The 18694-nt window shown below is 31.9% G+C and overlaps 3 protein-coding genes across 3 annotated transcripts; all 3 read left to right on the plus strand.

The window, feature by feature from the left end:
• The first annotated feature begins 3667 nt into the window (after positions 1–3667).
• On the plus strand, positions 3668–4207 carry LOC107907792 (putative protein TPRXL). The gene has a single exon (XM_016835108.1). The coding sequence runs from the start codon at positions 3668–3670 to the stop codon at positions 4205–4207; it is 540 nt and encodes a 179-aa protein (XP_016690597.1).
• Positions 4208–8007: 3800 nt separating this feature from the next.
• On the plus strand, positions 8008–8544 carry LOC107908221 (putative protein TPRXL). The gene has a single exon (XM_041089472.1). It carries the CDS (start codon positions 8008–8010, stop codon positions 8542–8544), a length of 537 nt encoding a protein of 178 aa, XP_040945406.1.
• A 4139-nt stretch (positions 8545–12683) lies between these two features.
• On the plus strand, positions 12684–13220 carry LOC107907791 (putative protein TPRXL). Its single transcript, XM_016835107.2, has one exon. It carries the CDS (start codon positions 12684–12686, stop codon positions 13218–13220), a length of 537 nt encoding a protein of 178 aa, XP_016690596.2.
• The last annotated feature ends 5474 nt before the right edge of the window (positions 13221–18694 follow it).

Raw genomic sequence — 18694 nt, forward strand, 5'->3', positions numbered from 1 at the left:
CTCATCTTCCCCTAGCCCTAGTCAAAGTGACAAACCTAACGCCAACAAAGGATACTTTTCTGAGTTTGAGTCTCCTAAGGAGGTCTCATCCCCTCCTTCACCAACTGCCAATGATGAAGTTTTTGACTCCCCTTCTCCTAGCCCTAAAAGCACAGGTGATGTTGTTGATAGTGATAGCTCTGCACTAGCACCAACACCCTCTAATTCCATTAAAATCAAGGCCACCATTTGCATTGTCAATGTTGTAACTATTTTCGAATTCTTCCTCTTTTAAGTTTCACATGTATAAGTCCATGGAAGGCCTTGAGATGTGCTTTCTAGATACCTTTAATTTTTTTAAAAAAAGCCATATTTATATGTTAATTAATATTGTACTCTTGAGGCCTGAAATGAAATTTATAATTTACTTTTTTTAATTAATGTACTAATCGTGAATCAAAACCCATTACATTTGGTATCAGATAAGTGCTAAACACTAATTAAGCTTGTTTAAGAATTTTCAAAGTTAAGCTCGAACTTGAGGTAGATAAAGCTTGTGCGTAATCAAGCTCAAGCTTAGCCTAATAATTAAGTTTAGGGTTAATAATATATATTAAAGATGAAAACATAATTTAATAATATAAAAACATTTAAAACATGTATTAAAAATGAAAGGCTCAATAAGGCTCATGAGTTGTTCGAGCAAGTATTTCTAAGCTTGAATTTTACTCAATCAATAGCTAAAGCTCAGCTCGTTAATTACCGAATCAAGTTCAAGTTTTTTTAGTCAAATTCATTGTAATGAATGCTATGTTTGAAGATGTTTGTAACACTCTAGGCAAATCCCACATTGGCAAAGCACGAGAGAGACATTTGCTATATAAAGGGGTAACAACACTTATGTGGTAAGAGGCCTTTTAGGGGTGAATGAGCGCTCCCGAGAACAAAACTGTGAGGGCCATGTGCCTTGCCTATTCTATACTAGTTGAATGCATGTATACGTTTACTTAAGTTGATCGAATATGTCTATTGGCTTGTTTGCTATAAACGAATATGTGTAATCTGCTAATGTACACTACTGTATTGCTTTCTCATATCTTGAATGCATGATTACATGCTTGTTGTTCTGACTTTTTGAACATATGAAAAACATACATGTGTTACTAATTTATAGATCCATGCCGCTGCACTGTACGATAGTTGTTTCTATCAAGCATGATCATGCTACATACATGACATATTATATTGCGTTGCATGGGGATTGAGATTGATTGGTGACGGAGGAGTGTCCTGGAGTATTGGTGGTATATCCATAATATTGTTGTCAATATACTACACCCCGGAGTATTATAGGAGTTATTGGATATTGGTTGCTTGACCATATCATTGGTAGCATCGTCTACATCTTATTGGCAACTTGTCTACATTATTAGCAGTTTACTGTAATTTACTGGCAGTTTATCTACAGTTTTGGTGGCTCGTCCACGTTACTAACAACTTACTTGAAAACTGTTATTGTTGGTTTATCCACACTGGGCTACGACTCCTAATTATTTTGGTGATTTGGTAGATAGGTTCTGGGGAACTTGTGGTGTATAACAGATGGATGGGTAGGACCTTTTGCATTGTCATTCAGAAGCATGCATACGAATTGTGGCATGGGATTGGTTTTTGGGTATATTTAGTTATTGTAAGCATGAACAGAAAGAATTGGATAAGTTAAATAATTGACTCAATTAATAATTGGTCATTAAAGTTAGTAATTACGATTTTAGAAACTAATTGTGAATACTTATTTTTCAACTGTGAAACTGGATTTTTTTGGCAACTCAGAACAGCAATTAATGATCAAATATGTAATATGTTTTTAAATTTAATGAAAATATTTTTAATTTGAATTTTAATTGAACTTGGAAAAATTACATTTATGTAAAAAAATATAAAGATATGCCTAATAGGGTTTCTTGAAAAATAAGCGAATGTTTTGAAAACAAGTTTATGAGAGTCTGCTTGTTTCTTTTGGGCCATTTCGGTGGCGGATATGACCTTCAAAATCTAGTCTTAACTTTTGGGCTAGGGTGGGGAGGTTATATTAGAAAATAAATGGAATGGTAAGTTGAATTAGATGGTGAATTGAATATGATATAGATTTGGCGATATACATGTAATGTTATTGATTGGATATGTTTTTGGTATCCTAATACCTTGTTCTATATTATGTATACATGTTTTGGCATAGGTGACTGTGAATCATAAAAGTGTAAATTGGTTGGTTTGTTTGGAAACCTGAAATAGCTATAAAATGACTCAAATTTTACTAAAAATAGAGCCCACGACCAAACGACTAATCATCCCCATCGAAACTTTAGCCGACATGAGTCACGTCGTGACTTCGAGTGGACCACGACATGACAAACTATTTGGCGATGTCACGACGTCAGCCATGAGATTTTGACACCTTACATTTTGGTCTTCTTTTATGTTTGGGTCAACAAAAAAGCTTTCTTAAACCCAATTAAGTCTCAGATTTGATTATGTATCATAATGCAAATATGTTTAATTTATATTTGTATATTTGAATGATTGTGATTCTGGATAATTGACGATTCTGGATAATTGACTATAGTTTCTCCAGCAACGAATGTGACATCCTATAGCTCGGACCCAACAACCGGGTCAAGCGAGGGGTGTTACACAATGGGTATTTTAGCAAAAGAAAATGGGAGGATGAGTAGATTTTAACAAAGAGCTTCAATGGCTTTAGAATGGAAGAAGGAATAAATTTTAAAATAGGAAAATAGGTCTAACCAAGTTGGCAACTTGAATATTGAAGGTAAAGCCCATTTTCCCCCCAAATACTAGCCGCTCTTTTAGGCTTAGAGATATTTAAGAAAAAAACCTTAAACTGGTCTACAAGTGATCGATTCGCCCATGATCAACCATACAAGCAAGAAAGTTATAGATAAGTTTAACCATACAAATCACTCTAATCATGGAAACTCAACATTTGAGATATCATGAAAAAAACCTTAAACTCGTGTTTCTTTCCATTTAATCGAATCATTGAAGCATATAGAATATGATAGATAATTAGATATTAGATAAGACATGGAAGATACAAAATATAACAAATCAACCGAATAACTGAATTTACTTATAATTTAAAATTTTAGTTGTATTTATTTATATTTTGAATTTAAATTTAATATATATCATAATTTAAATAGTTTTAAATATATTTTATAAAATTATGAAATGATAATTTCATATGTGATAATAAAACTAGTATATTTATATATAGTCACCAATTAAAAAAAAGATAAACCTTGAGAATTTCTATCTCATCAGTATTACTTTGTACGTCTCAAAATTCAAACTTAAAAATAAAACTCTTAAACAATAACCACATAAAGGTTTTGTTATAAGTATCAATATGGTTACTACTAATTAGAAGTAACCATTAAATTAGATTTTGATTCCAAAGAAAAAAATCATAACAAATAGAAGTTAAACAACCCTAATAAAAAATAGAACAAAACCTTAATATAGTATTATGAGATATTAAAGGTTCAATTTTAGTTCATAAGAAAAGAACTTCTCTTACATACACATATTATATATATATATCAATCTTTTAATAAAAAAAGATAACAAGTAATAAGAAAATATTAAAAAGAAAAAGTGAAGGATGGCATGTCAAGATCTTGTTGTTGTTGTTGTTGCACTTGTTTTCATGGTTGTTGTTGGGGCATTTGCTGTCGAATCGTCACCTTCACCAGTCCCTTCCAAGGCATTTTCACCTTCGAAGTCACCATCTCCTTCTTCTCCGGCTTCTTCCCCCAAGTCCCCCTCCATTAAGTCACCGTCACAAGACTCCAATGGCTCATCTTTTTCACCATTAAAATCCCACGAAGGAGCACCCAAGTCATCTCATCCTGGTGCCCCAAAGAGCTCTTCAAGCTCCTCTTCTCCTAATCCTAGTCAAAGCGACAACCCTAACGCCAATAAAGGATACTATTCTGAAGTTGAGTCTCCTGAGGAAGTCTCATCCCCTCCTTCACCAACTACCAATGATGAAGTTTCTTACTCCCCTACTCCTAGCCCTGAAAGCACGGGTGATGTTGTCGATAGTGAGACCCTTGCACCAGCACCCTCTCATGCTATTGAAATAAAGGCCACCACTTGCATTGTTGGTGTTGTAACTGTTGTCGGATTTTTCCTCTTTTAAGTTCCACATGCATAAGTTCGTGGAAGGCCTTGAGATATGATTTCTAGTTACCTTTAATTTTTATTAAAAAAATTCGTATTTATATACTAATTAAAATTGTAGTTTTGAGGCCTGAAATAAAATTTATAATATATATTTTAATTAATGTACTAATAGTGAATGAAAACCTGTTAACATCTGGCATCAAATAAGTTTTAATCACTGATTAAGCTTGTTTAAGAATTTTCATACTTAAGTCGAACTTGAGGTAGATAAAGCTTGTCCATATTCAAGCTCAAGCTTAGCCTAATAACTAAGTTTAGGGTTAATAATATATATTAAAGATAATAACATATTTTAATAATATAAAAACATTTAAAATATATTTTAAAAATGAAAGGCTCGATAAGGCTCACGAGCTATTCAAGCAAGTATTTCTAAGCTTGAATTTTATTTGATCGATAGCTAAAGCTCAGCTCGATAGATACCAAATCAAGTTGAAGTTTTTTTAGTCAAATTCTTTGAAGTGAATGGTATGTTTGAAGATATTTGTAACACCTTAGGCAAATCCCATATCGGCAAAGCACGGGAGAGACCTTGGCTATATAAAGGGGTAACAAAACTTATGAGGTAAAAGGGCTTTTAGGGTTGAATGGGCGCTCTCGTGAACAAAGCCATTAAGGCCATGTGCCTTGCCTATTCTATGCTAGTCGAATGCATGTATGTGTTTATTTAAGTTGATCGAATGTGTCTATTGGCTTGTTTGCTATAAACAAATATGTGTAATCTGCTACTGTACGCTATTGTATTACTTTATGATGTTCTAAATGTGTGATTACATGCTTGTTGTTCTGCTTTTTGAATGTTTGACAAACATACTTGTGTTACTAATTTATTGATCGCATGTTATAACATGCCACTTCACAGTATGGTAGTTGCTTCTATCAAGCATGATCATGTTACTTACATGACATATTATATTGCATTGCATAGGGAAAGGAATTGATTGGTGATGGAGGAGTTCAGTGGAGTATTTGCGGTATATCTGCAATATTGTTGTTAGTATACTACACCCGGAGTAATGTAGGAGTTATTGGATATTTGTGGCTTGAGCACATCATTGGCATCATCGTCTGCATCTTATTGGTAGCTTGTCTACATTATTAGTGGTTTACTGCAATTTACTGGCAGTTTATCTGCATTTTTTGTGGGTCATCCATGTTACTGATAGCTTGTTTGCAAATTGTTAATGTTGGTTTATGCACACTAAGCTATGGCTCCTAATTATTTTGGTGATTTGGTAGTCTGGTTCTGGGGAACTCGTGGTGTGTAACGAATGGATGGGTAGAACCTTTTGCATTGTCATTCTCAAGCATTCATATGCATAACTATTGGAAGCACCATGAAACTATGAATTTTGTGTACTACTGTAATTATCGATAATCTATGAACTTTTGTGCTCAATTGTTAAGCGAGTTTCTTGCATGATTTGTAAGTTCTACATACTCTGTTCACTTTTGATTAAGACTCACACTGGGTTTTTTAAGCTCATCCTATTAGTTTAGCATTTCTCAGGTAGTCTGTAAGGTTAGAGCTTGGATTTGGCAATTTAGAGGTCTCGTCTTAATTTTATTAAATAAAATATTTAATTTTATATTTTTATTATTTGGTTTGTAATAATTTATATATGAATTGTGGCATTGGATTAGGTTTTGGGGTGTATTTAGTTATTGCATGCATGAACGCAAAGAATTGGATAAGTTAAATAATTGACTCAATTAATAATTGGTCATTAAATTTAGTAATAATTTGTCATTAAATTTAGTAATTATGGTTTTAGAAACTAATTGTGAATAATGATTTTTCACCTGCAAAACTGGATTTTTTCTGGAAACTTAAGATAACAATTAATGATCAAATATGTAATATGTTTTTAAATTTAATGAAAATCATTTTAATTTGAATATTAATGGAACTTGGCAAAATTAATTTTATTTAAAAAAATAAAGAGATGCCCAGTAGGGTTTCTTGAAAAATAAGAGAATGTTTTGAAAACAAGTTTATGAGAGTCTGTTTATTTCTTTTGGGCCATTTCGGGGGTTGCTATGACCTTAAAATTCTAGTCTTAACTTCTGGGATAGGTTCAGAAGGTTATATTAGAAAATAAATGGAATGGTAAGTTGAATTAAATGGTGGATCGAATATGATATAGATTTGGCTATATACATGTAGTGTTATTGATTGGATATGTTTTTGGTATCCTAATACCTTGTTCTATATAATGTATACATGTTTTGGCATAGGTGACTATGAATCATAAAATGTAAATTGGTTGGTTTGTTTGGAAACTTGAAATAGCTATAAAATGATACAAAATTTACCAAAAATAGAGCCCACGTCCCAAGGACTAATCATCATAATCGCAACATCAGCCGACATGAGTCATGTCACGACGTCGAGTGGACTAAAGTCACGACGTGACAAACTTTTTGGCGATGTCACAACGTCGGCCATGAAATTTTGAAACTTTACGTTTTGGTCTTTTTTTAAGTTCGGGTCGACAAAAAAACTTTCGTATACCTGATTAAGACTCAGATTTGATTATGTATCATAATGCAAAAATGTTTAATTTATAATTGTATATTTGAATGATTATGTTTCTGTATAATTGACTATAGTTTCTCCGGCAACGAATGTGGCATCCTATAGCTCGGACCTAGCGATCGGGTCAAGCGAAGGGTGTTACACAATAGGTATTTTAGCAAAAGAAAAGGGGATGACGAGTAGATTTTAACACAGAGCTTCAAGGGCTTTAGAATGAAAGAAGGAATAAATTTTAAAATAGGAAAATAGGTCTAACCAAGTTCGCAACTTGAATATTAAAGCTAAATCCCATTTCCTCCCCAAATACCAGGCGCTCTTTTAGGATTAGAGATAAACAGGTCTACAAGTGATCTATTCGCCCATAATCAACAATACAAGCAAGCAAGTTATAGATAAGTCCAACCATACAAATCACTCTAATCATGGAAACTCAACATTGGAGAGATCATGAAATAAGCATTGAGACTTCGACTTTTCTTTCATGATAATATGAACTCAAAGCTCGTGTTTCTTTCCATTTAATGGAACCATTAAAGCATATAGAATATGATACATAATTAGATATTAGATAAGACATGGAAGATACAAAATATAACAAGTCAACCGAATTACTGAATTTACTTATAATTTAAAATTTTAGTTGTATATATTTATATTTTAAATTTAAATTTAAATTTAAATTTAATTTATATTATAATATAAATAGTTTTCAATATATTTTATGAAATTATCAGATGATAATTTCATATGTGATAATAAAACTTGTATACTTATATATAGTCACTTATTAACATAAAAAAGAAGATAAACCTTGAGAATTTCTATCTCAGCAATATTACTTTGTACGTCTCAAAATTCAAACGTAAAAATCAAACTCTTAAACAAAAACCACATAAAGGTTTTGTTATAAGTATCAATATGATTAATAACAAATTTTTTAATTCACTATTTTAAAATAACAATGCAAGTATAAACAAACATTAACTATTCAATTAGATTTTGATTCCAAAGAAAAAAATCATAACAAATAGAAGTTAAACAAGCCTAATAAAAAATAGAACAAAACCTTAATATAGTATTGTGAGATGTTAAAGGTTCAATTTTAGTTCATAAGAAAATCACTTGTCTTACATACACATATTATATATATATATATCAATCTTTTCATAAAAAAAGATAACAAGTAATAAGAAAGTATTAAAAAGAAAAAGTGAAAGATGGCATGCCAAGATCTTGTTGTTGTTGTTGCACTTGTTTTCATGGTTGTTGTTGGGGCATTTGCTGTCGAATCGTCACCTTCACCAGTCCCTTCCAAGGCATCTTCACCTTCGAAGTCACCATCTCATTCTTCTCTGGCTTCATCCCCCAAGTCCCCCTCCATTAAGTCACCGTCACAAGACTCCAATGGCTCATCTTTTTCACCATCAAAATCCCACGAAGGAGCACCCAAGTCATCTCATCCTGGTGCCCCAATGAGCTCTTCAAGCTCCTCTTCCCCTAATCCTAGTCAAAGCGACAACCCTAACGCCAACAAAGGATACTCTTCTGAGGTTGAGCCTCCTATGGAGGTCTCATCCCCTCCTTCACCAACCGCCAATGATGAAGTTTCTCACTCCCCTACTCCTAGCCCTGAAAGCACGAGTGATGTTGTCGATAGTGAGACCCTTGCACCAGCACCCTCTAATGCCAATGAAATAAAGGCCACCACTTGGATTGTCAGTGTTGTAACTCTTGTCGGACTCTTCCTCTTTTAAGCTTCACATGCATAAGTTCATGGAAGGCCTTGAGATGTGCTTTCTAGTTACCTTTAATTTTTATTATAAAAATGTCCTATTTATATGCTAATTAAAATTGTACTTTTGAGGCCTGGAATAAAATTTATAATATATATTTTTTAATTAATGTACTAATAGTGAATCAAAACCTGTAAATATCTAGCATTAAATAAGTTCGAAGCACTGATTAAGCTTGTTTAAGAATTTTCATGCTTAAGGTCTAACTTGAGGTAGTTAAAGCTTGTCCGTATTCAAGCTCAAGCTTAGCCTAATAATTAAGTTTAGGTTAATAATATATACTAAAGATGATAACATATTTTAATAATATAAAAACATTTAAAATATATATTAAAAATAAAAGTCTCGATAAGGCTCATGAGCTATTCAAGCAAGTATTTTGTAATAGCCTAATTTTAAGGGTTAGTCAAGACAGTGGTTTTTGGACCAAAATATGAGGTCAAAATAATTATTTTATTATTTTATTAATGTTTACAGTATCATAGAATGTTCGTGTAAAAATTTCGTAAAGAGATTTTATCGTTTAAGTGTTTAATTGGTAAAAAGGACTAAATCGCTTAAAGCATAAAAATTGAGTTCTAATAGCTAAAAGTGTTTAAATTCTCTAGAATTTAAAGGAGGAAGTCCTTATGTGTTAATTAGTCCAATTATGAGATAGTGGCTGAAAATGGTTTGGTAATGTGGTAAATTGAATTGATTTTTAAGGTTAAATTTGTAATATGGAAATTAAGTAAAGTAAAAATAAAATAAACAAAGGTGTCATCTTCCACCCATTATATTTCCACCAAAAAATGAGAAATAAAACACCATGGATATGGCTTCAAAGGTTTGGCCATCTTAAGATTAAATTGTAAGTTCATTTTTGACTCGGTTTTTAATAATTTCTACGTTTTTTAGATCATTTCTTCGAAATCTAGCTAGCCCGTATCTCTGATTTCAAAACTGTTAAAGATTTTGATAGTTGTCATTGTTGAATATATGTTTTATTTGAAGTTTGATGATGAAATATGAAATTTTGATGATAGTTTTACATGTTCGGTAAAGTGATTTTGAGTAAAAATGTCAATTTTGGACTAAATTATGAAAAATGATAAATCGTGTGGTAAAAGTGTGAATAAATGAAAAATATTGGCTTTTATGGAAATAATAAAAATTCAGCTAGCTTGGGTTTGTGTTTAATTTTATGAAATTGTGATTTTATGTGACAAGGACTGAATTGCAAAAATGTTAAAGTATAGGGGCAAAAGTGTAAAATTGCCATAATGTGTAAATTGTGTTAAATTGAGTGAATTAGTGATTAAATAAGGTAATTTTTTATTATATAGATTGAGAAAAACAAGATTTGGACCTAGAAATGGGACAAAAACTATGTATTGGATTAGTCGACCTAATTCGTCGTTTCAACGAACGAGGTAAGTTCATATGTTAAATAATGTTCTTAAATTGTGTTCTAAATGTCCATTTATCTTTGAATTGATATGGATATTGATTGGATGAGTACAAGCATGAAATGAAAAAGTTACGACATTTGAAAGTCCCGGACGAACATTTGGAATAGCTTAGGATACTAAGATGTGATTACGTGTAAGACCATGTCTGGGACATTGGCATTCTTACGTGATTCATGTAAGACCATGTATGGGACATTGGCATCGATACGAGATTCGTGTAAGACCATGTCTAGGATGTTGGCAGCGGTATGAAATTCGTGTAAGACCATAGTTGGCTATTGGCATTGATATGTGATAACATGTAAGACCATATCTGGGATATGGCATTGTGCGAGTTATACGAGATTTTTGAGTATCCTTAGCAATTCTTAATGGTTCAACGGGGAAATTCAAGACGAGAATAAAAGTGTAAACGAAATAAGTGGTACAGGTATGTACGATACTCATACGTATATTGAATGAAAGAAGATTGATAAATAGATGTGAGCTTGAGTATATTAAATGGAAATGTTTGAGTTTATGTAAGTGTTTGATTTATATAAATGCTTATTGAGGATATCGAATTTCACATTATGAGTAAGTGGATAGTTATGAGAAATCCATATAGTTGGTTTATGTGGCATGTATAGGCTAGTTGGTTTATGAAATGTATAAGTGACCTTTGGCTATTTATGCATATGTGTTTGATATGTATTTAGCCATGAGATTTGGCTTAATAGTGATGTAAAGTTTAATGTGTATAAGTTGTGTTCATATTTGTTTGGTATGCAAATTTCCTAGTGAAATGGTATATCTTGGTATGTTTGATTATGGTTCAAATGGCTCAATAGACATTTGGTAAGTGACATGTATATGTTTGGTTATTTGTGGCTTGACCATGAATGCAAATGTAGTGGCAATGTGGCTTAAGAAATGGTATGTTTAAATATGAATTTGAAATGATACTTTGGTATGCCTTGGTTTGGTTTTAGACTGAATGATTCGGTTGGATATTTAGTTTGAATTTAAGGCATGTGATAAATGCAATTGATAGTAAGTGGTGAATGATGAATCATGTGGAGTTGGAGTGCTTTGAGCTAGTTGATGGGCATTTGATGAGTAGTAAGGAAATGGATATACAATTGCATGAAATGTACATGAAATGGTCATTTTTCGTTGCCTATTAGATGTTAAATTGATGCCGAAATGATGTGGTTTAGGTATGCATGTGAAAGGTGAGAAATGTGGCTTAAACTAAGTCTATTTTTGTGCCACATGGTCTGAGCACACGGACGTGTGACTCGACCGTGTGACCTCTGTTACTTAGAAAATTTTTACAAGTTTCAGATATTTTTATATGTGATCAGTTTAGTCCCGAACCTTCTCTAATGTTTGTTTAAGGTATCGTAGACCTCTAAAAGGGAAAATATGTGTGTGATTGAATGATTATGTATCATAATGCAAAAATGTTTAATTTATAATTGTATATTTGAATGATTATGTTTCTGTATAATTGACTATAGTTTCTCCGGCAATGAATGTGGCATCCTATAGCTCGGACCTAGTGATCGGGTCAAGCGACGTGTGTTACACAATGGGTATTTTAGCAAAAGAAAAGGGGATGATGAGTAGATTTTAACAAAGAGCTTCAAGGGCTTTAGAATGAAAGAAGGAATAAATTTTAAAATAGGAAAATAGGTCTAACCAAGTTCGCAACTTGAATATTAAAGCTAAATCCCATTTCCTCCCCAAACACTAGGTGCTCTTTTAGGATTAGAGATATTTAAGAAAAAAACCTTAAACAGGTCTACAAGTGATCTATTCGCCCATAATCAACAATATAAGCAAGCAAGTTATAGATAAGTCCAACCATACAAATCACTCTAATCATGGAAACTCAACATTGGAGAGATCATGAAATAAGCATTGAGACTTCGGCTTTTCTTTCGTGATAATATGAACTCAAAGCTCGTGTTTCTGTCCATTTAATGGAACCATTAAAGCATATAGAATATGATACATAATTAGATATTAGGTAAGACATGGAAGATACAAAATATAACAAGTCAACCGAATTACTGAATTTACTTATAATTTAAAATTTTAGTTGTATATATTTATATTTTGAATTTAAATTTAATTTATATTATAATATAAATAGTTTTAAATGTATTTTATGAAATTATCAAATGATAATTTCATATGTGATAATAAAACTTGTATACTTATATATAGTCACCTATTAAAATAAAAAAGAAGATAAACCTTGAGAATTTCTATCTTATCAATATTACTTTGTACGTCTCAAAATTCAAATGTAAAAATCAAACTCTTAAACAATAACCAAATAAAGGTTTTGTTATAAGTATCAATATGATTACTAACAATTTTTTTAATTCACTATTTTAAAATAAAAATGCAAGTATAAACAAACATTAACTATTCAATTAGATTTTGATTCCAAAGAAAAAAATCATAACAAATAGAAGTTAAACAAGCCTAATAAAAAATAGAACAAAACCTTAATATAGTATTGTGAGATGTTAAAGGTTCAATTTTAGTTCATAAGAAAATCACTTCTCTTACATGCACATATTATATATATATATCAATCTTTTAATAAACAAAGATAACAAGTTATAAGAAAATATTAAAAAGAAAAAGTGAAAGATGGCATGCCAAGATCTTGTTGTTGTTGTTGCACTTGTTTTCATGGTTGTTGTTGGGGCATTTGCTGTCGAATCGTCACCTTCACCAGTCCCGTCCAAGGAATCTTCACCTTCGAAGTCACTATCTCCTTCTTCTCTGGCTTCATCCCCCAAGTCCCCCTCCATTAAGTCACCGTCACAAGACTCCAATGGCTCATCTTTTTCACCATCAAAATCCCACGAAGGAGCACCCAAGTCATCTCATCCTGGTGCCTCAATGAGCTCTTCAAGCTCCTCTTCCCCTAATCCTAGTCAAAGCGACAACCCTAACTCCAACAAAGGATACTCTTTTGAGGTTGAGTCTCCTATGGAGGTCTCATCCCCTCCTTCACCAACCGCCAATGATGAAGTTTCTCACTCCCCTACTCCTAGCCCTGAAAGCACGAGTGATGTTGTCGATAGTGAGACCCTTGCACCAGCACCCTCTAATGCCAATGAAATAAAGGCCACCACTTGTATTGTCAGTGTTGTAACTCTTGTCGGACTCTTCCTCTTTTAAGCTTCACATGCATAAGTTCATGGAAGGCCTTGAGATGTGCTTTCTAGTTACCTTTAATTTTTATTATAAAAATGTCCTATTTATATGCTAATTAAAATTGTACTTTTGAGGCCTGGAATAAAATTTATAATATATATTTTTTAATTAATGTACTAATAGTGAATCAAAACCTGTTAATATCTGGCATTAAATAAGTTCGAAGCACTGATTAATCTTGTTTAAGAATTTTCATACTTAAGGTCTAACTTGAGGTAGTTAAAGCTTGTCCGTATTCAAGCTCAAGCTTAGCCTAATAATTAAGTTTAGGTTAATAATATATACTAAAGATGATAACATATTTTAATAATATAAAAACATTTAAAATATATATTAAAAATAAAAGTCTCGATAAGGCTCACGAGCTATTCAAGCAAGTATTTTGTAATAGCCTAATTTTAGGGTTAGTCAAGACAGTGGTTTTTGGACCACAATATGAGGTCAAAATAATTATTTTATTATTTTATTAATGTTTACAGTATCATAGAATGTTCGTGTAAAAATTTCGTAAAGAGATTTTATCGTTTAAGTGTTTAATTGGTAAAAAGGACTAAATCGCTTAAAGCGTAAAAATTGAGTTCTAATAGCTAAAAGTGTTTAAATTCTCTAGAATTTAAAGGAGGAAGTCCTTATGTGTTAATTAGTCCAATTATGAGATAGTGGCTGAAAATGGTTTGGTAATGTGGTAAATTGAATTGATTTTTAAGGTTAAATTTGTAATATGGTAATTAAGTAAAGTAAAAATAAAATAAACAAAGGTGTCATCTTCCACCCATTATTTTCCACCAAAAAATGAGAAAGAAAACACCATGGATATGGCTTCAAAGGTTTGGCCATCTTAAGATTAAATTGTAAGTTCATTTTTGACTCGGTTTTTAATAATTTCTACGTTTTTTAGATCATTGCTTCGTAATCTAGCTAGCCCGTACCTTTGATTTCAAAACTGTTAAAGATTTTGATAGTTGTCATTGTTGAATATATGTTTTATTTGAAGTTTGATGATGAAATATGAAATTTTGATGATAGTTTTACATGTTCGGTGAAGTGATTTTGAGTAAAAATGTCAATTTTGGACTAAATTAAGAAAAATGATAAATCGTGTGCTAAAAGTGTGAATAAATGAAAAATGTTGGCTTTTATGGAAATAATAAAAATTCAGCTAGCTTGGGTTTGTGTTTAATTTTATGAAATTGTGATTTTATGTGACAAGGACTGAATTGCAAAAATGTGAAAGTTTCGGGGCAAAAGTGTAAAATTGTCGTAATGTGTAAATTGTGTTAAATTGAGTGAATTAGTGATTAAATAAGGTAATTTTTTTAATATATAGATTGAGAAAAACAAGATTTGGACCTAGAAATAGGACAAAAACTATGTATTGGATTAGTCGACCTAATTCGTCGTTTCAACGAACGAGGTAAGTTCATATGTTAAATAATGTTCTTAAATTGTGTTCTAAATGTCCATTTATCATTGAATTTATATGAATATTGATTGGATGAGTACGAGCATGAATCAAAAAAGTTACGACGTTTGAAAGTCCCGTACGAACATTTGGAATAGCTTAGGATACTAAGATGTGATTACGTGTAAGACCATGTCTGGGAAATTGGCATTGTTACGTGATTCGTGTAAGACCATGTATGGGACATTGGCATCGATACGATATTCGTGTCAGACCATGTCTGGGATGTTGGCATTGATATGAAATTCGTTTAAGACCATAGTTGGCTATTGGCATTGATATGTGATAACATGTAAGACCATATCTGGGATATGGCATTGTGCGAGTTATACGAGATTTTTAAGTATCCTTAGCAATTCTTAATGGTTCAACGGGGAAATTCAAGACGAGAATAAAAGTGTAAACGAAATAAGTGGTACAGGTATGTACGATACTCATACGTATATTGAATGAAAGAAGATTGATAAATAGATGTGAGCTCGTGTATATTACATGGAAATGTTTGAGTTTATGTAAGTGTTTGATTTATATAAATGCTTATTGAGGATATCGAATTTCACATTATGAGTAAGTGGATAGTTATGAGAAATCCATATAGTTGGTTTATGTGGCATGTATAGGCTAGTTTGTTTATGAAGTGTATAAGTGACCTTTGGCTATTTATGCATATGTGTTTGATATGTATTTAGCCATGAGATTTGGCTTAATAGTGATGTAAAGTTTAATGTGTATAAGTTGTGTTCATATTAGTTTGGTATGTAAATTTCCTTGTGAAATGGTATATCTTGGTATGTTTGATTATGGTTCAAATAGCTCAATAGACATTTGGTAAGTGACATGTATATGTTTGGTTATTTGTGGCTTGACCATGAATGCAAATGTAGTGGCAATGTGGCTTAAGAAATGGTATGTTTAAATATGAATTTGAAATGATACTTTGGTATGCCTTGGTTTGGTTTTAGACTGAATGATTCGGTTGGATATTTAGTTTGAATTTAAGGCATGTGATAAATGCAATTGATAGTAAGTGGTGAATGATGAATCATGTGGAGTTGGAATGCTTTGAGCTAGTTTATGGGCATTTGATGAGTAGTAAGGAAATGGATATACAATTGTATGAAATGTACATGAAATGGTCATTTTTTGTTGCCTATTAGATGTTAAATTGATGCCGAAATGATGTGGTTTAGGTATGCATGTGAAAGGTGAGAAATGTGGCTTAAACTAAGTCTATTTTTGTGCCACATGGTCTGAGCACACGGACGTGTGACTCGACCGTGTGACCTCTGTTACTTAGAAAATTTTGATGATGAAATATGAAATTTTGATGATAGTTTTACATGTTCGGTAAAGTGATTTTGAGTAAAAATGTCAATTTTGGACTAAATTAAGAAAAATGATAAATCGTGTGGTAAAAGTGTGAATAAATTAAAAATGTGGGCTGTTATGGAAATAATAAAAATTTGGCTAGCTTGGGTTTGTGTTTAATTTTATGAAATTGTGATTTTATGTGACAAGGACTGAATTGCAAAAATGTGAAAGTATAGGGTCAAAAGTGTAAAATTGCCCTAATGTGTAAATTGTGTTAAATTGAGTGAATTAGTGATTAAATAAGGTAATTTTTTTATTATATAGACTGAGAAAAACAAGATTTGGACCTAGAAACATGACAAAAACTATGTATTGGATTAGTTGACCTAATTCGTCGTTTCAACGAACGAGGTAAGTTCATATGTTAAATAATGTTCTTAAATTGTGTTCTAAATGTTCATTTATAATTGAATTGATATGAATATTGATTGGATGAGTACGAGCATAAATCGAAAAAGTTACGACGTTCGAAAGTCCCGTACGAACATTAGGAATAGCTTAGGATACTGAGATGTGATTACGTGTAAGACCATGTCTGGGACATTGGCATTCTTACGTGATTCGTGTAAGACCATGTCTGGGATGTTGGCATCGGTATGAAATTTGTGTAAGACCATAGTTGGCTATTGGCATTGATATGTGATCACATGTAAGACCTTATCTGGGATATGGCATTGTGCGAGTTTTACGAGATTTTTGAGTATCCTTAGCAATTCTTAATGGTTCAACGGGGAAATTCAAGACGAGAATAAAAGTGTAAACGAAATAAGTGGTACAGGTATGTACGATACTCATACGTATATTGAATGAAAGAAGATTGATAAATAGATGTGAGCTCGTGTATATTACATGGAAATGTTTGAGTTTATGTAAGTGTTTGATTTATATAAATGCTTATTGAGGATATCGAATTTCACATTATGAGTAAGTGGATAGTTATGAGAAATCCATATAGTTGGTTTATGTGGCATGTATAGGCTAGTTGGTTTATGAAGTGTATAAGTGACCTTTGGCTATTTACGCATATGTGTTTGATATGTATTTAGCCATGAGATTTGGCTTAATAGTGATGTAAAGTTTAATGTGTATAAGTTGTGTTCATATTAGTTTGGTATGTAAATTTCCTTGTGAAATGGTATATCTTGGTATGTTTGATTATGGTTCAAATAGCTCAATAGACATTTGGTAAGTGACATGTATATGTTTGGTTATTTATGGCTTGACCATGAATGCAAATGTGGTGGCAATGTGGCTTAAGAAATGGTATGTTTAAATATGAATTTGAAATGATACTTTGGTATGCCTTGGTTTGGTTTTAGACTGAATGATTCGGTTGGATATTTAGTTTGCATTTAAGGCATGTGATAAATGCAATTGATAGTAAGTGGTGAATGATGAATCATGTGGAGTTGGAATGCTTTGAGCTAGTTTATGGGCATTTGATGAGTAGTAAGGAAATGGATATACAATTGTATGAAATGTACATGAAATGGCCATTTTTCGTTGCCTATTAGATGTTAAATTGATGTCGAAATGATGTGGTTTAGGTATGCATGTGAAAGGTGAGAAATGTGGCTTAAACTAAGTCTATTTTCGTGCCACATGGTCTGAGCACACGGGCGTGTGACTCGACCGTGTGACCTCTGTTACTTAGAAAATTTTTACAAGTTTCAGATATTTTTATATGTGATCAGTTTAGTCTCGAACCTTCTCTAATGTTTGTTTAAGGTATCGTAGACCTCAAAAAGGGAAAATATGTGTGTGATTGAATGATTATGTATCATAATGCAAAAATGTTTAATTTATAATTGTATATTTGAATGATTATGTTTCTGTATAATTGACTATAGTTTCTCCGGCAACGAATGTGGCATCTTATAGCTCGGACCTAGCGATCGGGTCAAGCGAAGGGTGTTACACAATGGGTATTTTAGCAAAAGAAAAGGGGATGATGAGTAGATTTTAACAAAGAGCTTCAAGGGCTTTAGAATGAAAGAAGGAATAAATTTTAAAATAGGAAAATAGGTCTAACCAAGTTCGCAACTTGAATATTAAAGCTAAATCCCATTTCCTCCCCAAATACTAGGCGCTCTATTAGGATTAGAGATATTTAAGAAAAAAACCTTAAACAGGTCTACAAGTGATCTATTCGCCCATAATCAACAACACAAGCAAGCAAGTTATAGATAAGTCCAACCATACAAATCACTCTAATCATGGAAACTCAACATTTGAGAGATCATGAAAAAAGCATTGAGACTTCGACTTTTCTTTCGTGATAATATGAACTCAAAGCTCGTGTTTCTTTCCATTTAATGGAACCATTAAAGCATATAGAATATGATACATAATTAGATATTAGATAAGACATGGAAGATACAAAATATAACAAGTCAACCGAATTACTGAATTTACTTACAATTTAAAATTTTAGTTGTATATATTTATATTTTGAATTTAAATTTAATTTATATTATAATATAAATAGTTTTAAATGTATTTTATGAAATTATCAAATGATAATTTCATATGTGATAATAAAACTTGTATACTTATATATAGTCACCTATTAAAATAAAAAAGAAGATAAACCTTGAGAATTTCT

Source organism: Gossypium hirsutum, chromosome D03, assembly GCF_007990345.1.
Source record: "Gossypium hirsutum isolate 1008001.06 chromosome D03, Gossypium_hirsutum_v2.1, whole genome shotgun sequence".
In the NCBI taxonomy this organism is placed as follows: Eukaryota; Viridiplantae; Streptophyta; class Magnoliopsida; order Malvales; family Malvaceae; genus Gossypium; species Gossypium hirsutum.